Consider the following 18,623-nt stretch of genomic DNA (forward strand, 5'->3'; position numbering starts at 1 on the left):
AGAATGATCGTTTTCATTTTTTTTTCTTTTTTGTTGAAAAAAAATCATGTTTTATTAATGCCTATTTTATTAAATAAAAATTTCCATTCCAAGTTTTTCCTATTATATTTTTTCTCTGCAAAAGGAGTGGCAAGCATTACTTTCACTTTCACTCAAAAAAATGCAAAACGGAAAAATTCGTTTATACATATACAACCTTTATTCTTTAGTTACTTCTTCCAATAAAAAACAAGTTTTCTTATCTCTTCCTTTTTTTTTACAATTTACTTTCCCGTTTGTTACAGGAAAGCCAGTGATACCGCTGAGCAGATAATAAGAGAGAGATAACTATTTCGAGACGCATCGAAGGAACCAAAACAATGACTTCCAGCATCCTGCGATTGATCCCCATTTATCTCATGAGGATCCTCTTGGCCGCCATCTTGAAAGACACCGGCACACATGATTATGATGCGTCGAACTACTTAGCCTCCCAGTACGATTTTATAATAGGTGAGGAGATTTATACTGCTTCTGAATTCCATTTTGGAGCATCCTGCTTCTCAAACTAGGGTTGTAGCTTAGCTACTACTACTACTACTACTACTACTACTACTACTACTACTACTACTACTAATAATAATAATAATAATAATAATAATAATAATAATAATAATAATAATAATAATAATAATAATAATAATAATAATAATAATCGTCATCTTGTTATCAATCCTTTTCCGTAGATGGTTAGTCTTAGGTGCTACTTTCCTATTTATTATTATTATTATTATTATTATTATTATTAGTAGTAGTAGTAGTAGTAGTAGTAGTAGTAGTAGTAGTAGTAGTAGTAGTAGTGCTGCTATTTTTATAATCATAATTTTGTAGTTGTTGTGGTGGTGGTGGTGGATTTTGTTGTAGTTTTGTGGCTGTTTTTTGTTACTATTAATACCATCCTATTATTTGATTTTAACTCATGAAATTTTATAAATATGTCACTGCACTGACTTAATGTCCTTGACTTCATATCCCTCTGCAAACTTATGTTAACAGCGTAACTCCATAGGCCTATTCTCTTCCTTCGCTTTACCAAAGCTTTCCTTCCAACAATCCTTTCTCCTATCGATACTTGTGCTGATTATTTCTTCTTATCCTTCCTCCAACTCCTAAAAGTCCTCCTGACCCAAATATTATTACATTAAACTTAACATTCCAGTTGGGTCTGGAGCGGGCGGGGGCGTCTTGGCCTCCCGCCTATCAGAAGTGGCCGGATGGAAAGTTCTCCTGCTGGAGGCTGGAGGAGTCCCGCCCGCCGAAAGTTATGTCCCTGCCCTTAACCTAGCCCTGATTAACGGGGAGGCCGATTGGAACTATTTGACTACGCCGCAGAAATATTCGTTGAAAGGGTTTAAGAATAATGTGAGTATTGAAGGTTGGGGGAAAGTGTGAACTATGAATATGATCAAGTTTGTTACTTTTTATAAGAAAGGTATTTAGAATATTGTCTTCAAATATGAATATTAATATAGAAAACACTAAGAATAACAGAATCAGTAGAACTTCAAAAGTTCAAAGTTGGAGCAAATGCTTTTTTGTTGACCAGGCGGATATGAGTCTTTTTATAGTTTATATATGACATATTTGTTTTGACGTTGTTAATAGTTTATATATGACATGTCTGTTTTGTCATTGTTACTTATTTTAGAATGATTTATTGTTAATTTGTTCTCTTCATTTATTTATATCCTTATTTCCTTTCCTCACTGGGCTATTTTTCCCTGTTGGAGCCCCTGGGCTTATAGCATCTTGCTTTTCCAACTAGGGTTGTAGCTTGGATAGTAATAATAATAATAATAATAATGGGTCCCTGGAGATTGCAAAAGAATCTGGGTAAGGAAGAAAAGACGATGGATTGACGAACTTAGAATATTTGTGGGTATAAACTGGCATAGAAAGAACATAAACAGACGCAAGTGGGAGGACATGTCTGAGGCCCTTGTCCTGCAGTGGAATAGTAACGGCTGATGATGATGGCGATTAATATTGATTTATATATTACATCACATATCAATGTGCTTGAATTTAAGGCAGACACAGAAGTCAAAAACAGATGTACAGTAGACATAAAAGAGCAATGATGGAACAGCGAAGTTAGGACCATTGTCTTTCACAGGTATTAAAATTATTTTACAAAATTTTAGTATTTTGATATTTTGCGTTATTCACAAAGGAAGCATTTTGCTTTTTAGCTAATCAAGTAATTCCTACAGATCATGTATTTTCTATAAATGATACACAGAGAAATTCCCATTTATTTCAAGACCTCTTGCTTTTTTTCAACCTTATGGAGTTTTGAAAATTAAAATAAAATAATTTACGTCAGTAGGAAACAAAATCACGTTCATTTTCATTGTCAAAAAAAAAAAAAAAAAAAAAAAAGCTTGTATCCCGCTAGTTTAGATTAATTTAGGTGTTATATTTATTTTCTATCTTTGGATAATTCTGCTATCTTCACTACGACCCAATAATTAATATCCCTGCAGTGATTAGCATTTCAAAATTAATTAATTTGTATTGTCAGTCGATTTATTCAGTTTTCACAACCTTTCTTTTGCAACATTTATTGTTATTTCCAACCCCGACTTCTGTTTTATTCCAATAGTAATCATAACCATGTACTTGCCATGCGTGAATTTTCATACATACTTCATTTTATCTTTCTCATGTACCAGTTTTATTCCAAACGTAATCGTAGCCATATACATGCAATACGTAAATTTCCCTACACACTTCTTTTTTTATCTTTTTTCATGTACCAGGCCGCCCCGTTTCCCCTTGGGCGTGCACTGGGTGGAGGTACAACGATAAATTTCATGATGTACGTTCGAGGGAACAGGAGAGACTACGACAACTGGGAGGCTCTGGGCAATCCCGGATGGGGTTACGATGTCGCCTTGAAGTATTTTAAAAAGGCTGAGGACTACAGAGGCACTCGAAACAAGGACACTGGTAACGTATATTTTTAACTATTATCACAAAAGGCTTTTATTTTCTCAGAACTTTTGTAAAGAGAGAGAGAGAGAGAGAGAGAGAGAGAGAGAGAGAGAGAGAGAGAGAGAGAGAGAGAGAGAGAGAGAGAGAGAGAGTTTACTTTTACTTTCCACAAACTTTAAAAAAAAATATTCCAAAGCAAAAAAAAAATATGTTGGCTTATACGAAATAGTCCGTTGTTTTTTACAACCCTCAGAAAAGTATAAAAACGATTAGCTCTTTTTTTCTTAAATACGGATTCAGTCAGAAATAAAATCTGGAAAAAAATGTAGTGAAATTCATTGATCGGCAACAGGTACTTTGGTAAATATGAAGGTCCCTTAAATTGGATAACGCAGTCGAACTATTCAAGCTGTGATGTGCAATTATAAATAGACCTCTAGATATAAAAGGGTAGGCCTATTTAATCTTGCAACACAACGGATTATAAAAAAAATCCTCATTGCTACCATTCTTTTTTCCTCTAGTATTCAATGAAATAATTTTAATCCTATTCTGGTTAGTTTATAATAAATTACCCCCGTAGTGGTTTTTTATATTTATTTTCAACATTTAATTACCTTTCATTTTTACAATTTCTGCTATACTTAAAATTATTGGGACTGCTTTATTTTTAGTTGCTTTGTCGGAATTATAGTAATGGGTCATATCCTATAACAAAATATACTTAAAATTATAAGGAATGATTGATCATACAGCGGCTTAATACAATATGATCATACATTATAATATTTGAATAATGAAAGCCGTTTCCACTCACATCAGAAATTTCAGACGCACGAATCAATTTCAAGATTAAGATAAAAATTAATACAAGTGAAAATAAAAACGGAAAATTGTCCGGAGTACACGAATATATCGCTGGGTCTTGGCCATGCTCGGAACTTGACCTTTTTGACCTTTTGTTGAACCATCCTTGATTCGTGACGCGTGGGTAACACCAAACCTGTTTAGAGTCCTTGATTCATGACGTGTAAATTCAGTGTTGCCAGATATAGAGATTCATCCCTATATTTAGGGATTTTGGGTGTCTGATTGGGATATTCTGTACATATTTCTATGAAGAAGAAACAAAGATGAGTAAACCTTTATATTGTTGCAATAAGTTTGCTTGCACTTACATGAAGTATAGTGAGTAATTTCTACATTAGTAAAACCGACAGGATCAGAATAAAATGTATTTCTGGAAATTGGGATTTATTAGTTGTTTTGGGGATTTTTTATCATGAGATTTGGGGATTTTTACACTAACCCATCTGGCAACACTAATTCTAGTTGTGTGACTTCACTGAAAAGGAATTAAGGTATTTACTAAGGTTACTTCACTTGTATCTTGGGAGCTATGCGTGTTTCAGTTAAGTATGTTTGTATTCAGTTATTTTTTTCAGTCTTAGCACAGTATTAGTTAATTGTATTGCTGAAGAATGCTTAAAGCATGGTTGCAAGATAGACAGGTGATCTTTTCGACTTTCAAACTTGCTCCATCGATAGGGTAGTAGGGTACCTGATCTGCCTAAACCTGCAAGGTTACCTTGACCCAGATGTCAGTGGACCCTCTGTTATTCACTTTCATTAGATCTAAAAATAGCTGCTGAGAGATCCTTCAGATTTGCGTGATGTTGGCGTTAAATGGTACTTTAATTCCTAGCCAAATGCCTAAACTTTTCCTACTCGCAATCTTTTGTTGTATGCACTTTCTGACGATGATTGGGGCTAAACACCTGTTTGAGTTTTAGGACAATTATTGGGGAACCCAGGCGGAAGCCGGCTTTTTTGGGGGGAAATAGCAAAAAACGAATGATTTGCAGCAATACTAGTGTTCAGAAATCAAAATGAACGTAAGGTAACCAGTTGGAAAAAATATTTGGTTCATGTAAGTGGATAAAAATTATCACAAAATTCTGATTCGCTTCATGTCTTTCTAATGGGGTTTGCTCCGTTGTGGCTTGCTTCGCTCGCAGATCAATGTAATCTCTTTGCTCCAATGTTCTGACAAGCGGTACATGGATGTGTTGCGCACGCCAACCCCGTGGGTCACTATTTCGACGATTTTTTTTTTTACTTTCACATGAGCAACAATAGAACTAGTGAACAGGTTTCTGCTTGAACATTCAGTGCTTCCAAAAAGTGTAAAATGTTCCAAGGTAAGTGCCATGGCAGTATTATTACGCCAAAATACTCGCTCACGTGGTGAAACGGTCTGTTGCCAGAACATAGAAGTAATAAGATATTGTTTAATCGCAAGCTAAGCGAGCATACGGTAGAGCAAAAACCAATAAATCATCAGCGCAATCTAGTAAGGAGGTATTTGTAATATGCATACTGCTACGAAATAGTATAAAAAAATAAAAAATTGTTTTCTGTGTGTGGAAGTCTGGCTAACTAAAGATCCACGTTTCATTACTATTACTCGATTTTGATTACTAACCTTATTACAATGACTGGAATATTTAGGTTAGAAAACTAATCTTGTTTTACCCGTTTTTTTGCATTCTCCCACCCAAAAACCCTGATTTCTCACTGGAATTTGATTTTTGTAGTTATCCAGGGGGCACTGTATCTCTAAATCTGATTTGTGGCAGAATTATAGGTCGAATTCGTTGAAAACACGCCATTTAGTTAAAAAAATATATTTTTATATCAAATGTCTGAGATTGGCAGAAACTGTAATTTTACCATTCTTTGTTCATGTTGCTATTATCACGATGAGTATCTCTTAGTTTTTATGTTTTTTTTCCTACGTTAGTTAACTCCTCCCCTTTGCACACTGACAATGTTCACCTAAATGCACAGTAGGTCCACCTACTGAGCTCAGTGCTTCAATGGAAATATTGTACATACTGTACTCCAAATGCATGACTATTGGCTTCTTAGAATTTGGCAGGCTTTTTACATGATTCGTATGTCCATAACATGCATGTGTACCAATTCCTAATGCTTCTCTTTCCCGTTTTGACCAATCTTTACTTCAAATTTTCCATTCAGAATCCAGATGTATTTCAATTACTCCTTTTAGTTGTTTTTTTTTCTTGAAATTCGTTAATCAGTGCACTTTAGTGGTTGATTTTCAAATTAAATATCTTCAAATTATGGCCTCATTTTGCAATAGCTGTGAATATATCCCCACACAAAGCCATTAGACTATTTTTAACTACTGTTTAGTAACGATGAAGAAACTTTGATATTTCTACATAATCACGGAATGATTCCATCAGAAAGGCTTCCAAATCATGCAGTCTATGTACAGATCGACATTACTGTACTTGCAGTATCACAGTATGTACAGATCGACATTACTGTACTTGCAGTATCACATTATGTGCAGATCGACATTACTGTACTTGCAGTATCACATTATGTGCAGATCGACATTACTGTACTTGCAGTATCACATTATGTGCAGATCGACATTACTGTACTTGCAGTATCACATTATGTGCAGATCGACATTACTGTACTTGCAGTATCACATTATGTGCAGATCGACATTACTGTACTTGCAGTATCACAGTAAAGTTAGAAAGCCCAAAACTAAGAAGCATGACCAGTGCACTTTCTCTGTGAGTGATTAGAAGGATACTTTTGTGGATATGTACCATTTTGACACAGAAATCATTTTTGCGACCTTATGGCTACAGAAAAGTTTTACACAATAGGACATTTCCTGGAACATACATTTGGGTTCTGAAGTGACTGTTAATTGGAGGAGTTTTTGTTCTGAGGGAATTGAAAATTTTTGGAAAAATGAGCAACCAATCAGAGGTCCGAACATTGTGTAGAAATTGATGAGTCAATGTTTGGCAAGTCTAAGTACAGATGTGGCAGGGAAATTTCTGATGTGTATGTTTTTGGATTACTCAGACTATTAATATTAGACAATACGGCTAAGGATACGGCTTTCCAAAGGGGGGGTTGCAGTAGGGCAAAGCCTCCCCCCCCCCCATGTTAGTTAAGGATGTGCCTCTTCTATTAGGTTAGGTGGCATTCTTGATTTTGTTTCCCCTTTTTAAATCTTACCATGTAAAAGATTGAGCTGTCTTTATTCAAAAGAAAACAAAGCTTAAAAGACGGACATAGATACTGTACAAGTAAGCCTCACTTATAGCTACAAGTTTTTCTATTGCATTATTGAATAGAAATGTTCATTCCACTTCCTCTATACAAGGGGGGGGGGATGGATGTTTTCAGGCAAACACTTTTATTTGTATATGCCTTACTTGACACCTGCTTGCGATTATCTTTAGCAATATCCTTGGTTGCCTAGCTTGTGAATCCGGTAGTACTATCAACCCTGGATCACGATGTGTCTAGGATGCTATTTTCCGCACCTAATCAGGTGTGAACTTAGCTCTCCCTGAATTTTAGCCAGCCAGTTTGGTAATAGGGGCTCCCTTCCACTTATAAATGAGCCTCCCATTAAAGGACAAAGGTTTGTACTGTAACAAATCACAAATTTGAAGCAGAATTTTTCTTAACTATACAAACCTGAATCCTTTAACAGGACTTCCTACCTTCACCTCCCCCAAAAGACCCAGCTGCAATCAGCGTAACTGTTCAGTGCACTGGCAAGGGGAACCAGAGCTTCCCCACCACCTGCTGGTAGTTAATTACCGGCCACTGCTGACACCTTGTTATAAGTTTTAACTGCAGAGTTCTATAGCTGTACCAAGTCATTCTCCTACTAAGGGACTCTGGTATTTGTTTTATTCTTGAATATTTAGTGCTTTTGACACATTATACAACATTAACACCACATATCTTCCAAATCTTTCCTTTTTCATCCGGGGCTCCTTCCTCCTCCCCAAAAATCTTAATGAATCTAACAACAGATACAAGATTTAGTACGAGGTTCTATCTCGCAGCACATCAAGTATTTTTGATTGGCAACGAAGTAAAGTACTGTGGTTTTTACCATGGTTAGTGTAAACCACTAATCATGATATTTACTGACATGCTCCTAACAATAATGGCCAACCTCAGTGAGAAAGTAGAGTTTTCTATTAGGAATACTGAAAAGTTAATCTTAACAAGAATGGTGAAATATGTTAAGGGCAGGGGAAGCATTAGAAAGAATTTAGTTGCTATAATTGCTATTTGGTCATCACGGCTATTTTAGATAAATTACAAGACATTTCCTGTATAAACACATTAGCTCTTGACAAAAGCTAATCTGAATTAGGAGATGGAGGATATTGCTTGCTCTGTTACCCTTTAATTTTTGTCAAAAAGTAATCCAGTATATTTCAATTGATATTTCTAACCTAAACAAATCTCTTGCTCTTCATCCTACTGATGTAAGTAAATATCGTGATCATATAAGAAAGCTAAAGTAATACCGAATGATTTATGTACAGTAGGTTTAATTAAATGGAGGAGTTGAAGGTGTAATCTGTTTTTGTACAGTTGTTTTAAAGTACATAAGTATTTTGGGCTCTTAACCTCCATCTGGTGCTTAATTCATCATTTTACTTTCCAAAGGTATGATACATGTATATGTAGCCTACTGGATTTCAAGTTAGAATATAACGTGGAATATGCCTATTTTCCCATTACAGTATAAGTTAGGTAACAAGTTATATAAGATATTACAAATTCACTATTTTAAATCTCAATTCCTTGTGATTGGGCACTACTCCTTCACTGTATGATGGGAACATGGTAGAATGGTTATGCGAGAGGACAAATTTAATTTTGTAACTTTAATTGAAGTTGTGAAGTTGACACTTTTTAATTGAAAGCATAGATTTCAGTTCAAAAATCCTGTTCGTCCTAATGATGCAGCAATGTTAGAAATACTGTATTAGAAAAGTTTATGACATTAGCTGTGTTTTAATACTGTAATGTATTTTACTTGTCACTTTTACTGGATGATTGAAATTTTAATAAGAAACTGTTGCTTTTAATGTATATAGAGCTGTTATTTTTTTTTCTGCAGTGGACTACCATGGAAAAGGAGGCCCTCTTGTTGTGGATGATAAAAGATGGTGGACTCCCCTGCTAAATGGGTTCTTGAAAGCTGGCCAGCATCTAGGTTACAATATAATTGATCCAAATGGACCCGAACAGATAGGTAAATTCTTGGACTTTTGTTTTCTTTACTGATTTGTTCCTATGTAGCATACAAACCCCTGTTCTTGAATTAGGGAGAGTGATTTACCACGAACTGGAGTTGGTCATTAAAGTTGGATAATAAGCCTTTTCCAGCTGATGAAGGTGTGGAGCAAGTAACCCCACCCCATTTCCAGCCGGAGAACCTTCACTTTTGATTCCACCACTGTTGTGAATGTATGTACTGACAGCGCCTGTCAAAAAATTTCCTATTTTCAGGAAGTGAATGGTGATTGTTAGTGATTGAATGGAAACAAAATGTTTTTTGGGCAGAGGAAGATGATAAACTGTTGTAGTTCAACTCCCCCCCCCCCCTTGTATCATTTGTAGAGAGGGCAGGACTGTTCGTTGACATCCCAGTACGTTGAGTGTTGGTCTTAGCCTCCTGTGTAGTGGCAGTCGTATGCCCTGAAGGGGAAGCAGCATACAAAGCTTACATCGGTATCCGACTGGGCAACGCCCAAGAAGAGACAGGAAGTCTTTCACTGCTTCACTCGATAGGTGGTGAGACTGCTGCTGCTACCCCTGTGCATACGACCTTAAGATTGGTCCTTGGTCAGCACGCTTCAGGAGGTTGGAACCTTTAGATCTAAAATAGCAAGCTTTTCAGGTTTCGCTGGTGTGTGGGACACCTACAGTTTGTCGAACAGCTTCGGAGGCAGGAAACTTCACCCATGACCATGCAGGCTGTTGATGATGAGTTTGACCTGAGGAACTCAGGTCTTTCTTGGGTCTTTAAGCTACGCTCTCCATGACTTCATTAAGGGAGTTGGTAGGTAGGGCTACTTCTCCCAAGGTAGCCCCTGTGCAAGTGTCTCGACTGTCCCCGGTGACCCCAGTGGTGAGGAGTGTCGGGGTTCCCCAGTGTCAGGAAATGCGGTGGTTCCCCCCTAAGCCTAAGAAGGCAGGTAAGACTAGTAAGGTAGCTCTTGGCGTGACAGCTAAGTCTATTAAGGTAGCTCCCGGCCCAGCAGGTAAGAGGGTGGCATCGTGAGCCGTGGCCCCCCACAGGTGACTGGAAAGGGGAAAAAAAGTAAAGGTGAGTGTTACCATTCTCCTTGTGGTTACCCTGATCCCTGGCAGAGACCCAGTGATTCCCACCCTTTCCCTTGTCTGTCTCCCAGACCCTTTTTCCAGGGCATCCGTAGATGGTTCCTTCTCCCTCAGTATCAGTGATTGCGCCTCCGGTCCTGTTTGTTGTGGGGCCTTATGAGTGTGCCTTCCCCTCACTCTGTGGCGGTGTGCCCTGTTGAAGTGGGTCTTGTAGCAACCTGTAGGGTTTCTACCCCTGGTGGGAGCAATGTCGTCAATAGTCACTCAGACCTTCTGACAGCTCTGCTTTCAGAGACACGAAGAGAAAAAAATGCATCCTCCTCCTCCTCCTCGGGAAGTGTTTTCCACATAGAACCCAGAGCAGTTACCTGTCCGATATGTCATCGCTTGTGTGGTTACCCTAGGTGGAAAGTGACACTAACCAATTGAGTAAGACCTTCTATCAAGTGGTCTGGCGGATACATGCCATTTTCTTCCCTCCTCCTTCCCTCCTCCAATTAATGACCCCTTTTCATCCAGTCAATGACCTAAGGACATCTAGGGTTTTTTTTTAGGTCTTCACCCAAGCAAGAAGCAGCTTACCAGTTGAGACTAACAGAAATATTGGTGTGTGGTACGTGGAACACTTATTTTCACCTCGGAAAGCAAGGAGGTTGGACACCTGACAAACCCATTTATGATAAATTGGCCTAGAAGGATGGCACCTTCCAAGCCCCAAGGATTCCTCTCTTTCAAGGGGGTAGCCTGTGCAGAGGTACATCTAGTTAGCTGACAAGGATAACTCCTTGTTAAGAATTCCCTAGTTGGATAGCCTGTGTCGAGACATTTCATTCTCGCTTTTCTCTTGAATGACTGAGAATAGATGCCAGGAGAGTAGGCTTTTCCTTAGTGTTCCTTCTCAAGGCCTGGTGTCTAGTAGGATTCCCCCCACCTCCTTTCTATTTGTCTCCCATTGAAAAGGACGAGGGTTTGTATTCGTATCGGAACAAATCGGAAATTTTAATGTGATTTTTCTTAAGTTTGAGTCCATTTAAGGTTTACTGCCCACCTCATCTTCCCTGCAAACCCTAGGCTGGGACTTTCAGAAGCCGATTTGGGCTATGCTGGAGAACGGCCTAATCCCCCTTCTCTCTCACACTCACAGAGGATGCTTTGTTTTTCTTCCAGCTGGGTCAGTGGAGCTGGACTTGATCATATTTAAAATTAAGTATTATTCCACTTTTGATCTATTTCACAACTGTAAATGAAATAAAGAATATACTGATAATTTTAACAAATTATCAAGTAAAATATTAAGCAATTTATGCCTCGTGGAAGAATTGAAAGGTAATGAGGTATGTTATGACAGAATCACCTGGTATTTCCAAAATTTGTCAAGCTTGATACCCATATAGATTTCCGATTCCCGTATATTTAAACACTAAGCCTCTTTTTAACCACCACTATTATTTACAGGTTTCTCAGTGGCAGACATTACTCACAGAGATGGAATAAGAGGATCTGTAGCAGTATCCTACATTAGACCTGCTTCCAATAGACCAAACTTACATGTGGCATTTAATGCCTATGTCACTCAGGTAAGATAGTACTGTACAGTATTTTAAGATATGTTTTTTTGTAATTTTAAGGTTTATTTTGAGATTATCAATTCCTGGGTAACTATTAGAGGGAAATGGCCTAGTGTAGAAAAAAAAAAAAATTAAATTGAAGATTTTGAGAAATCTACCATTATGTAGCATATTCGTGTATATTTGGATGAACTTCAACATCTCTCATATTCATAGGTCCTGTTTGATGAGAATAAAAGAGCAATTGGAGTCCGCTTTGAACAAAATGGAAAGGTGAGTGAGATTCATTCTAATTAAGGCAGGAGGTTTTGACTAACATCTCCCCTGTATCTTTAAATTTTGTTTGCATCAGTTGTATTCCTGACTTTTCAAGACAGTGAGATAAATGTATTTGTCAATAAAAGTTTTGGAACTTAAAACTGGAATTCAGCTCTTTTTACTATGTTTGGTTTATAAATAGGGTTTGATTTACAATTTGATGAATGTTCTTGAAAAACCATCCAACAGCTTCGTACTGTTCTTGCTCGCCGAGAAGTGATTTTATCTGCTGGAGCTGTTGCGTCGCCTCATATATTGCTGCTGTCAGGGGTGGGCCCAATTAAGCATCTAAGAGAGCATAAGGTTTGTTGAAGCTCCCTTGAATTTAAACACAGTATACTGTACATTCTGTAAAATTATAACCACAATTGATATAGTGTGCTTTTGTGCATATTTTGAAATTTTATATTTGACAAATTTGTATTTTTAAATATTTAACTTAGCCGGTGAATATATAATAGCTGCAACTCTGCGGCTCGACAGAAAACACACTCAAAAAACTCGCGAGTGATCGCTATGAAGGTTGCGGGTGTGCCCACCAGCGCCAACTGTCGGCCAGATACCACTCTTGCATGTAAACAAACCCTTCAATTCTTCTCTGTCGACGTTGACGACAAGACGTATTCGTACTCGCTGTAGAACCTGGAGTTTTCTCAACATATTTGGTGAAGTACTTTATTTTGGTTTGAGCTTTCGCAGTGCAGGTGTTTTTTCCTCAACATAAGCTCTTGAACTCTTTATTGAATCAGATTATTTGTCGATGACTTGGATTGTTTTTGGAATTTTCTTTTGACTAATTCAAAATGGCTGACCCTTCTCAAGTACCTAGATTTCGGAAGTGTAATGCTAGGGACTGTAATAGGCGTCTTCCAAAGGCTTCTCTCGACCCACATACTGTTTGTTCCAATTGTCGGGGTAAAACCTGTCAATTGGGAGATCGGTGTGAGGAATGCGTGGGCCTTTCGGAATTCGATTGGCTCGAATACGATAAATATGCACGTAGGCTAGAGAGAGATAGGGTAAGGAGGAGTTCATCTAGGTCTGTAGATTTTTCCTCTCCACATGCCCCTGAACCTAATCCTTCCCCTGTAGTGGTTGTTCCTAACCCCCCTTCTAGCACTCAGGAACCATCTATGCAAGACATGTTACGTGCTATTCATGCCTTGGGGGAAAGAGTTGAAGCGTTAGCAACTGATCGTAATCAACTCATGGCTGACGTGAAGGAACTTAAGTGTCATAGTGCCACGGCGGAAAGTGGGAAAGTGATTAGTGCGCAAAGTGTTGTGAACAGTGTTGCGACCGAGGGTTCGTTTGTTCGTGCCTGTCGTTCACCTAGTCCGGGACCTCTTGCAAGCTCCCAAGCCCAGGGGAGAAGTAATGTCGTACGACTTATGGGTTCGAGAGGCCTTGATCAGCGAACAGACGTTCCCTCTATGGTATCAGGCGTATCTCACCAAGATCGCCCCTACCATAAGACGAGAGAGCCTATTTTCTCCTCGTCTTCCGAAGGCTTTTCCCGCAAGAAACCGTGAAGCAAGGTTTCAAGGCCTCTTAAACGGAAGTCAGTCCCTTCAGGACAGGTCCAACGTCCTGGATGTAGTCATTGGGACAGTTCGGACCCGTTGCAGTCATCGGATGACTGCTCACCGCCTAAGCAAGGCAAAGTTGTGCCGTCTCAGACGCTAACCCCGTCGGTTACCGCACCCATTCCCGTGGACCCAAAATGGGTTATACTGCAGGACATGCAGTCTAAGCTTGCCTCCCTTATGGAAGACTACAATGCCGATAAGGTTTCCGTTGAGCCTAGCCGTTTATCTCATCGAGATCCTGGCCTTCAGCCACCCAAACGTTCATTTGTGCGTCCTGTTGACGCTGGTGTAGCCAAGTCACGTCAAGCAGTTGGTTTAGAACCACACTCGATGCGGTCTCGTGTGGATTTTCAGCCGCATTTGGACGTTAGGCAACTTGCTGATGCGCCTGTTGACGTTCAGGACGTTCGCCAACCATCGGAGTTGACTTGTTTTGACGCTGAGCGTCAACATCCGCAGTCTAGAGTTGTTTTGACTGCTCAGACTAGGCGGTCTATGCAGTCTCGGGTGGACGCTGTGCGTCCTCACGCACCTGTTGTTGTTGACAGTTCACAGACTGTCATGCAGTTACAGGACGCTGCGTCCTGGTCCGCCACTTATGCACCAGTGCGGGTGGACGCTGCGTGTCAAGCATTGCCAACCCCTTTGCTTGTTTCTCATCAGTTGTCAGATGAGGAACCTTCGGATGAAGACGTTGCTGACCCTCAGCCTGAGGATCATCCTTCAGATATTGATGAACCAAGAACAGTTCCGCCATCTATGGACTTTAAGAAAGTCATGCTAATTTTTAAAGAGTTGTTTCCCGAACCCTTCGTCTCTGTTGCTCCTCGTTCGCCGCCGTCTGAGTTTGTTTTAGGCGTACCTGCTGACATGCCAGCCTTTACAAAACTTGTACTCTCTCGCTCGTCCAAGAGAGCTTTACGGCTTTTAGGCGATTGGTTGGAAACCAAGAGGAGTTTGGGGAAGACGGCCTTTGCCTTCCCCCATCTAAACTCTCGTCTAGATCGAGCGTCTGGTATGCCACGGGAGAAGTTCTCGGCTTGGGAGTCCCTGCCTCTGCCCAGGGCGACTTCTCAAGCCTTGTAGACTCTCCCCGCCGTCTAGCCATGAGACGCTCGAAGATTAGTTGGTCATCCTCGGACCTTGACCATCTGCTGAAAGGCATTTTTAGAGCTTTTGAAGTTTTCAACTTCCTTGACTGGTGTTTGGGAGCCTTAAGTAGGAAAATCTCATCGGCTGATAGAGATGTCTCCTTACTCATTATGTCCTGCATGGATAAAGCCATCCGCGATGGATCCAATGAGCTCTCCTCTTTTACTTCAGGAGTCCTTAAGAAGCGAGAGTCTCTTTGCTCTTTTCTGTCGGCAGGAGTTACTCCCTGTCAAAGATCTGAGCTACTCTTTGCTCCCTTATCGAAGTTTTTGTTCCCTGAACTTTTGGTTAAGGACATAGCTTTGTCACTCGTGCAGAAGGACACCCATGACTTGGTAGCGTCCTCTGCTCGCAAAGGGACTCCTTCGACTTCCTTTTCTGCAAGACCAAGGATAGACACTCCGGCGTCCAGGTTTATTCCGCCCTTTCGTGGCAGAGCTCCCAGCAGGGGAAGTACTCGTGCCGAGGGAAAGAGAGGAAAGAGGAAAGGAGCCAAGTCCTCATGTGGCAGTCTGATTGCCCGCAGCTTCAGACAGCAGTAGGTGCCAGACTCAAGAACTTCTGGCGAGCCTGGGAGAAGAGAGGCGCAGACCAACAGTCTCTGAGGTTGCTCAGAGAGGGGTACAAAATTCCATTTGTACACAAACCTCCTCTAGCGACTTCCCCCATCGATCTCTCTCCCAATTACCGAGAGGAATCAAAGAGACAAGCCCTGAAACTAGAAGTGTCTCTTTTGCTAGAGAAGGGAGCGGTGGTGAAAGTCTCGGACCTTCAATCACCGGGGTTTTACAACCGCCTCTTCCTAGTACCGAAGAAGACAGGAGGTTGGAGACCGGTGCTAGACGTCAGTGCTCTGAACGTCTTTGTCACAAAGACAAAGTTTACCATGGAGACCACGAAATCAGTCTTAGCAGCGGTCAGAAAGGGAGACTGGATGGTCTCTCTCGACCTAAGAGACGCATACTTCCATATCCCCATTCACTCAGATTCCCAACCTTTTCTGAGGTTTGTTTTCGACAATGTGGTGTACCAGTTTCGGGCCCTGTGCTTTGGCCTAAGTCCTGCTCCTCTCGTGTTTACGAGGCTTATGAGGAATGTGGCAAAATTCCTCCATTTATCGGGAATCCGAGCCTCCCTGTACTTGGACGACTGGCTTCTCAGAGCCTCGTCCAGTCATCGCTGTCTGAAGGATCTGCATTGGACATTGGATCTGACCAAGGAATTGGGACTTTTGGTCAACATGGAAAAGTCCCAGCTGATTCCATCCCAAACTATACTGTATTTAGGGATGGAGATTCGCAGTCCAGTTTTTCGGGCTTTTCCGTCTGCCCCCCGAATAGATGAAGCCCTGCTCGTAATCCAACGGATGTTGAAGAGAGAACGTTGCTCAGTCAGGAATTGGATGAGTCTAGTAGGAACTCTATCATCCCTGGAGCAGTTTGTCTCGCTAGGAAGGCTACACCTTCGACCTCTCCAGTTCCATCTAGCTTTTCACTGGAAAAAGGACATGACGCTAGAGGCGGTCTCAATCCCGATTTCCGAAACAGTAAAGGCATGCCTGAATTGGTGGAAAGACAATATCAGTCTAAGAGAGGGACTTTCCCTAGCAGTTCAGAACCCAAACCACGTTCTATTCTCAGACGCATCGGATTTGGGTTGGGGTGCGACCCTGGACGGTCGGGAATGCTCAGGTCTGTGGACCTCAAGTCAGAGGAGCATGCACATCAACGGCAAGAAGCTTTTGGCAGTCCACCTGGCCTTGATGAACTTCGAGAGTCTCCTTCGAAACAAAGTGGTGGAGATCAACTCGGACAATACCACAGCCTTGGCATACATTTCCAAGCAAGGAGGCACCCACTCCCTGACACTGTACGAGATCGCAAGGGACCTGCTCATTTGGTCAAGAGATCGAGGCATCTCCCTGGTAACGAGGTTTATCCAGGGCGACTTGAACGTCTTAGCAGATTGCCTCAGTCGAAAGGGTCAGGTAATCCCTACAGAATGGACCCTCCACAAGGACGTGTGCAAGAGGCTTTGGGCGACTTGGGGTTAACCCACCATAGACCTCTTTGCAACCTCGATGACCAAGAGGCTTCCAATCTATTGCTCTCCAGTCCCAGACCCAGCAGCAATACATATAGACGCTTTTCTTCTAGATTGGTCTCATCTAGACCTATATGCATTCCCACCATTCAAGATTGTCAACAAGGTACTGCAGAAGTTCGCCTCTCACGAAGGGACAAGGTTGACGTTAGTTGCTCCCCTCTGGCCCGCGAGAGAATGGTTCACCGAGGTACTTCGATGGCTGGTAGACTTTCCAAGAAGTCTTTCTCTAAGAGTAGACATGTTACGTCAGCCCCACGTAAAAAAGGTACACCAAGGCCTCCACGCTCTTCGTCTGACTGCCTTCAGACTATCGAAAGACACTCTAGGGCTAGAGGCTTTTCGAAGGAGGCAGCCAGTGCGATTGCAAGAGCGAGGAGAGCTTCTACCATTAGAGTATACCAATCGAAGTGGGAAATCTTCCGAGACTGGTGCAAGTCAGTATCTGTATCCTCGTCCAGTACCTCTGTAGCCCAAATCGCTGATTTTCTCTTATACCTGAGAAAGGTTCGCTCCCTTTCAGCTTCCACGATCAAGGGCTACAGGAGCATGTTGGCTTCGGTCTTCCGGCATAGAGGCTTAGATCTTTCCAACGATAAAGATCTACAAGATCTCCTCAAGTCTTTTGAGACTTCTAAGGAACGTCGTTTGGCTACTCCTGGATGGAACTTAGACGTGGTCCTAAGGTTCCTCATGTCAGACAGGTTTGAGCCTTTACATTCAGCCTCCCTGAAGGATCTCACTCTTAAGACTCTTTTCCTGGTGTGCTTGGCCTCGGCTAAAAGAGTCAGTGAGCTTCATGCCTTCAGCAAGAACATCGGTTTTTCGACAGAAAAAGCCACTTGTTCTCTTCAACTTGGTTTCCTGGCCAAGAATGAACTGCCTTCTCGTCCTTGGCCTAAATCTTTTGATATTCCTTGCTTATCAGAGATCGTAGGCAACGAACTAGAGAGAGTATTATGTCCCGTTAGAGCTCTTAAGTTCTATTTAGCTCGTACTAAGCCTTTACGAGGTAAATCTTAAGCGTTATGGCGTTCGGTTAAGAAACCATCCTTACCTATGTCAAAGAATGCTTTGTCACATTTTATCAGATTTTTAATACGAGAAGCCCATTCCCACTTGAGTGAGGAAGACCGATCTTTGCTTAAGGTTAAGACACACGAGATTAGAGCTATAGCAACCTCCGTGGCCTTCAAGCAAAATAGATCTCTGCAAAGTATCATGGACGCGACCTTTTGGAGAAGCAAGTCAGTGTTCGCGTCATTTTACTTGAAAGATGTCCAGACTCTTTACGAGGACTGCTACACAGTGGGTCCATTCGTAGCAGCGAGTGCAGTAGTGGGTGAGGGTTCTACCACTACACTTCCCTAATTCCAATATCATTTTTAATCTGTCTCTTGAAATGTTTTTAATATTGTTTTATGGGTTGTACTGAAGGCTAAGAAGCCTTTCACATCCTGGTTGATTTGGCGGGTGGTCAGTCATTTCTTGAGAGCGCCCAGATTAGGGGTTTGATGAGGTCCTGTTGTATGGGTTGCAGCCCTTGATACTTCAGCTCCTGGGAGTCTTTCAGCATCCTAAGAGGATCGCTGGGCTCCGTGAGGAAGACAGACTTACAAGGCAGAGTAATCGTCTAAGTCAACTTCCTTACCAGGTACCTATATATTTTGGTTTTGTTATATTGATAACTGTCAAAAAA

The 18,623-nt window shown here is 41.0% G+C and overlaps 1 protein-coding gene across 4 annotated transcripts in view; it reads left to right on the plus strand.

The window, feature by feature from the left end:
• Positions 1-339: 339 nt before the first annotated feature.
• Positions 340-18,623, plus strand: part of LOC137657695 (glucose dehydrogenase [FAD, quinone]-like) — a 52,152-nt gene continuing 33,868 nt past the window's right edge. Inside the window, exons 1-7 of one of the 4 annotated variants that reach the window (XM_068392097.1) lie at positions 340-492; positions 1,199-1,401; positions 2,802-2,991; positions 8,969-9,103; positions 11,650-11,771; positions 11,979-12,035; positions 12,270-12,383. In XM_068392097.1, coding sequence (XP_068248198.1) covers positions 360-492; positions 1,199-1,401; positions 2,802-2,991; positions 8,969-9,103; positions 11,650-11,771; positions 11,979-12,035; positions 12,270-12,383 — 954 coding nt within the window. In that variant the 5' untranslated portion in view covers positions 340-359. Of the gene's footprint in view, positions 493-1,198; positions 1,402-2,801; positions 2,992-4,092; positions 4,165-4,336; positions 4,393-4,537; positions 4,666-8,968; positions 9,104-11,649; positions 11,772-11,978; positions 12,036-12,269; positions 12,384-18,623 lie in introns of those variants that run through there. The other 3 variants (XM_068392098.1, XM_068392100.1, XM_068392099.1) reach the window with 3 other exon arrangements.

Source organism: Palaemon carinicauda, chromosome 18 (assembly GCF_036898095.1).
Source record: "Palaemon carinicauda isolate YSFRI2023 chromosome 18, ASM3689809v2, whole genome shotgun sequence".
In the NCBI taxonomy this organism is placed as follows: Eukaryota; Metazoa; Arthropoda; class Malacostraca; order Decapoda; family Palaemonidae; genus Palaemon; species Palaemon carinicauda.